Source organism: Arachis ipaensis, chromosome B06, assembly GCF_000816755.2.
Source record: "Arachis ipaensis cultivar K30076 chromosome B06, Araip1.1, whole genome shotgun sequence".
Classification (NCBI taxonomy): Eukaryota; Viridiplantae; Streptophyta; class Magnoliopsida; order Fabales; family Fabaceae; genus Arachis; species Arachis ipaensis.
The window spans coordinates 107,192,267-107,197,896 of NC_029790.2; the positions used below are offsets into that span (position 1 = coordinate 107,192,267).

A 5,630-nucleotide genomic window follows, 5' to 3' on the forward strand; every position below is an offset into this window, starting at 1 on the left:
TAAAATTGAGAAGATATGAAAGATATTTGAAAAAGATGAATCTGGATTTTGAAAAAGATAATGTGGAGATTTGAAAAAAAGATATTGATGAGTTGAGAAGATTTTAGAAGGAAAAGAGATAGATTTGTTTTGGAGAATTTGAAAAAGAGTTGGATTGTATTGAAAAATAGGATTTATGTTTTTGGATTAAGATACATTTGATATTTTTGAAATAGGGTTTTTAGAAATTAGGGTTAAAAGATTTTTGGAATTGAGAGTTTGTAACATGTTTATGCAAGAAATCATGAAAATTAAAATTAAAATTAAAATTAAAATTAAAATTGTCAGCATTGATACTTACCTAAGATTAACTAGTAAATATGAATTGATGAGAATGCTAACTATGGGTAATAGTGGCACAAATGGGCAGACAAAACCTGAAAAAAGATATTAATATGAGAGTATTAATTTCTTTTTTTATACTAATGATGATAGAATTCAATAGTATAACATTAATTAAAATGATCTTCATGACATTCCTTAAATATTAATTAAAAAAAAATTTAGGGGCAGCAACTTTATTAAATTCTGACCAGCATGTAATTAGCAAAAGAAAAGTGAGTCATTGGATGAAATCTCACACCATTAAAATTATATTGATGACTACTTATTAATAGCTACAAATTAAATAACAAAAATTACTAGCCTAGCACTCCTCATTAATTAATACGAATGGAACACTCGCTAACAACACAATGGTAGCTAGGGCCATACCTCCAGAATGCCCAAAATTTTGACTTGCATCATCTTGCTCCATACTGCTTAGAAAGGCAAGAGTAGATAAAAGAGTAATGCCTCCAACTCCACACAATGTGAAGCGAACAAAACTGGTAGTAGTTATAAAAATAATGACAAATAAAACAACTTAATTAGAACATGAAAAAAATGCCCCCAATGCCTTAACAAGAAAAAAAATTTAACTATATGAGTTCCTGAGAAAATATATGGCAATATTCAATTGGACTAACCTATGAAGAGATAAATTAGAAGATGAATATGTGAGGACAAATGCCCCTAAGCATGTAAGTGCTATCATGCGTCCAGCAACTCTGCGCCTATTTTCGTTATTTACATCTACACATAAAAATAAATAAATAAATAAAAGTTCAAAAATTACAATAAAGTAATTATATATGGTCATAATTTGGCAGCACAGTACACAAATATCTCATCTTAATGCAGAATCTGAGAAAAGATCATATCCAAAAAATATAATGTAACTAGTTTATTCAATAACTAACCAATCTCGTTACGTTATCAACAGCATTTCTACCAACTTCTGCCAACTCTTATTTATAACTATGTTTAATGGAAGTGGGTTTATGGATGTGTCTAACAAAAATATCTGTTTTATAGCTGTGTTTAATAGAAGTGTCTTTATAGATATATTTTTTAGATGTGTCTCTTTATATATGTGTTTAAAATATAATAATTAACTATTATTGGTAATAAGTTGGCAGATAATATGTTGGTACCCTATACTTTTCCTTAACAAAAATACTATTCGTACACCAAAATATATTATGCACATACAAAAAATCAGTTATCAAATTAATTATTATGTGTATTTGTGTGCAAATATATATGTTGGTAACAAAAATTAAGAAAGAGGACTTGCCATCCCTGCTAGTTCAGAAACTTCCATAAAAAATGCTAGGATTGCAGCACCAAGGCCAGTAACTATTGTGCTCTTCACAGGAATCTGAGTATGCTTATTTATGTCAGAAAAAAATGGTGGCAGTAACCCATCCCTTGCCATGGCCATCAAGATTCGTGGCTGAAAAATATTAAAAAAGAAAATTCAAAATTTTCTGGCAAATGAAATACTTTATAAGAAAAAAATGGTGGAAATTTGCAATGAAATGAACAAACAACTTAAACATAAAAAATGTTTGTGGGCATGAAAATAAGCCAAAAGCAGTTTATAGTTATTTTATATTCATTCATTATTAATAAAATAATTATTAATATTAAATATAATAAATATGAATTATAAATATTATATTAATAAAATTAAATTAAATAAAATAATTTTAAATTATTATCTTCTTAATATTTCGGAGTTTATACATAGAATATAACAATTTAAATGAAATCCAATACACTATACTTGAGTTAATTCAATACACCACATTATCCATTTAAATGTGTTACTATAGTTACCATTCATATATAAAGCAAAGCACAACAAAATTACTACTAATTATTTACCTGAGGAAGTATACCACCCATCAATGCTGAGCAAAGAGCTGTAAAAGCTCCAGCATTTATAATGTATCTGCAATCAAATAATAAGAAATAAAGTTTATTTGACTTTGATAATACTGAACCATCCAAATTTAATGACAAATTAGACACATGAGTACACAATAAAATTTTGGAAGTCGCTAATTTAATTTTTAGAAATTTTGGTTAATATTTGGCCACTATAAATATTAAATTATCTTTAACAAATAAATTTTATTTATGTGTGTAAATTATAATAAATGTGATTATATGAATGAAAATTGTGTTAAATTATATGTTTAAATTCTAATTGATTAATATTTGGCTACTAAAAATATTAAAAACAAATAAATTTTATTAATTTATGTGTGTAAATTATAATAAATATGATTTTATATATATATGAAGGAACACTGTGTTAAACTTATATGTGTAAATTTTAATAAATATAAATATAAATTATATATTTTATGTGTATAAATCTTTATAAATATTAATATAAATTATTAATGATTAAATACTGATTTAAAATAATAATATTTATTGATTATATATATAGCATGATTGATATAATAAACTTACGCTGCCCAGTGCATGCCATGTTTGGCAAATGCAGATGAAATTGGGGTATCTGGATCAATTGCATAATAAGGTACTAATCCAACAACAACAATGGAAATCATCATGTAAAGTCCACAACATAGAAACAGGGCTCCACCGATACCAAGTGGTAAGTTTCGTTGAGGATTTTTCACCTGCTCATCCATCAAATAAAACCATTATATTTTATGTCTTTATGATGTTTCAACAAATATATAGGGAAAATTCCCCTCCCCTCCCCTGCGAGATTCTAAAATGACACTCTTCTCCCCTCTATTTTATAAATGTACATTTTTTTTTCTTCTAATTTTTAAAAAATCCCCTTTTTAGTCTATTTTAAATTTTTTGTATTAACTAATGTTAACTTTATCCATTTTTTAAGAAAAAATTATTTTAAAAAAATATCCATTAACAAAAATTTTATTTTTTATCATTAAATTTTACTTACCAAAATAAATTTAAAATGGATTAAAGAGGAGGTTTTTTAAAAGTTAGAAGAGAGAAAGATGTACATTTATAAAATAGAGGGGAAAGGAGTGTCATTTTAGTATCTCGCAGGAAAGGAGAATGGAATTTTCTCTAATATATATAATTGAAAATGCGTACAATACAATACCTCTTCAGCAGTGCTAGCAATTGCATCAAAACCTATATATGCAAAAAAGACTGTTGCAGAACCAGCAAGCATTCCATCAACCCCAAAAGGAAAATACCTATATATAGCATATGCAAAACACAAACAGATCATAATTAAAAAGAAGTGCTCATGTTTTCAGTAGTATCGAATGGAAATTTTATCAAACATTACCAAAAAAATTATTTTAGTTGATAATTTATTTTGTTTTTAACCGTAATAAGAAAAATAACTTTTAATAGACAATTAAACTTTGATCATCTTATATGTTATTAAAAAAATTTAGTAACAATTATAACAATCATCAATAAAAATCTTTTTAATCGCTATAAAAACTCTATGGCTTATCACCAAAAATAAGTTTAATAAAAGAAATAAGAATGTAATTTTAATACACTGACATTACAAGAAAAAATAACTATTTTTAATGATAATTAATGTCTGAATAACCATCTAATATACTATTAGTGTATTAAAGTTAAACTCAAGAAATAATAGTTTTCCACTCAAACTAGTTTTTCTTGAAAGGAAAAGAAAAGATAGGTACCCATTATGAAGATCATATCCAACCCATCCAAACTTAAAACCCAAGTAACTTCCGGCTGTTACGACAAAAAGCAAAGCGCATACGTTGATTGATGTAATTGTGCCTTGCACTACTGCAATCTGCATGTACGTATCAAATATTTCTTAATTGGTACAACATATTTGGGAATGGAGACAATTTAAAGAAAAATACCTCCTTAATCCCAATACACAAGAGTGCGGTTATAATGAATACTAGAATTGCTGCACATGGGTCCACAATAATATCTATTCCAGGAATATGCTGCCGTGATAAAAAGATGGGCAACTTGTCTGCTCCTCCAATAAGCGCAGCCTGATTAATGTGAATACTTATATCACTTACTTTAACCAACTTGCATTAAAAACATTGAAGAAGGCTATAAAAGATCAACCACAAAACATATAGTTGGACTAGGGTGATATAATCAACAGTCCGTTATGGAAATATATATACCAAATTAGGGGTTATGCCACGTGCAACAGTAGCGCTGCCAATTGTATATTCCAGTATTAATGCCCAGCCTATTAGCCAAGCAACACTGCAAACAAAGTAATTGCTTCAATTGATGATCAATGTATACAGCCCACTGTCAATCTGTATATNNAACCAATCTTTCTTCATTCCCTTGGCTTTTCACATATTGAAATGAAAGAAGAAGGATAAAGCAAAACTTTTATTTAAAATAAAAGAAAGTACCCTTCTCCAAGGCATATGTATGAATAGTGATATGCACTCCCAGCAGAAGGGCAGCGACTTGCAAGTTCTGCATAACAAAATGCTGAAAGAGCAGCTGCTATTCCCGCCAACAGAAATGAAATTGTCAAAGCTGGTCCTGCTTCCTCTCTTGCAACCGTTCCAACAAGAACATACACTCCAGCACCAATTGTTGAACCAACACCTAATATATCATCATCAATCAATTAAAGAATCAAAATAGTAATAAAGAATTATTTAATGAATTGATTACCAATTGCAATTAGATGAGGAACAGTTAACTCCTTGGCAAGGAGACCCTTGGTTTCAACTTCTACAGAATCAACTTGCTTTCTTCTGGTAAAAAATTTGAACGACCCCATGAACAAACCCAAACACCCATCAAAAGTTAGGGAACAAGCTTTGGTCAGCCCACAATAACCAACCAACCCAATTACAAATTATAATTAATCAAAATGAATTATGGGCACAAAAAAAGTGGTTGTTGTTATTGTTTCTTTTTTCTTTTAACCAGTGTGTTATGTTGTGGTCGCTCCTTCTCACGTTATTTGTGCCTAAGAAATGATTGAAAAGCTACGATTATACAATGCAAGGAAGATGATGACATGGAGAAAGGGATAAGTTGACAAAGATGGAGAAGTTGTTGGGAAGCATGCTTTACATTCTATGCTAATACATGAACTGCGTTTATCCACAGGATTGCTTGCAAGTAGGGGCACTCAAATATACGCATTTCCTAATTTTGTATCATTTTGGGCGCCCGAATTTCATTCTACGGTCATAGTTTTTCTTTTAGACCAAAATATTAGACTAATCATTAAAAATACTAATAAATTTTAATGATGCTTT

At 28.7% G+C, this 5,630-nt stretch overlaps 1 protein-coding gene across 1 annotated transcript in view; it reads right to left on the reverse strand.

Moving 5' to 3' along the window:
• The window catches only part of LOC107647201 (cationic amino acid transporter 2, vacuolar-like), a 6,235-nt gene extending 743 nt beyond the window's left edge, over positions 1-5,492 (reverse strand). Inside the window, exons 1-12 of the mRNA XM_021105597.1 lie at positions 5,035-5,492; positions 4,764-4,965; positions 4,521-4,605; positions 4,239-4,379; positions 4,047-4,165; positions 3,482-3,578; positions 2,848-3,020; positions 2,251-2,317; positions 1,651-1,816; positions 1,008-1,206; positions 754-866; positions 341-416 (exon numbers count right to left, since the gene is read on the reverse strand). Coding sequence (XP_020961256.1) covers positions 341-416; positions 754-866; positions 1,008-1,206; positions 1,651-1,816; positions 2,251-2,317; positions 2,848-3,020; positions 3,482-3,578; positions 4,047-4,165; positions 4,239-4,379; positions 4,521-4,605; positions 4,764-4,965; positions 5,035-5,143 — 1,547 coding nt within the window. The 5' untranslated portion in view covers positions 5,144-5,492. The remainder of the gene's footprint in view (positions 1-340; positions 417-753; positions 867-1,007; positions 1,207-1,650; positions 1,817-2,250; positions 2,318-2,847; positions 3,021-3,481; positions 3,579-4,046; positions 4,166-4,238; positions 4,380-4,520; positions 4,606-4,763; positions 4,966-5,034) is intronic.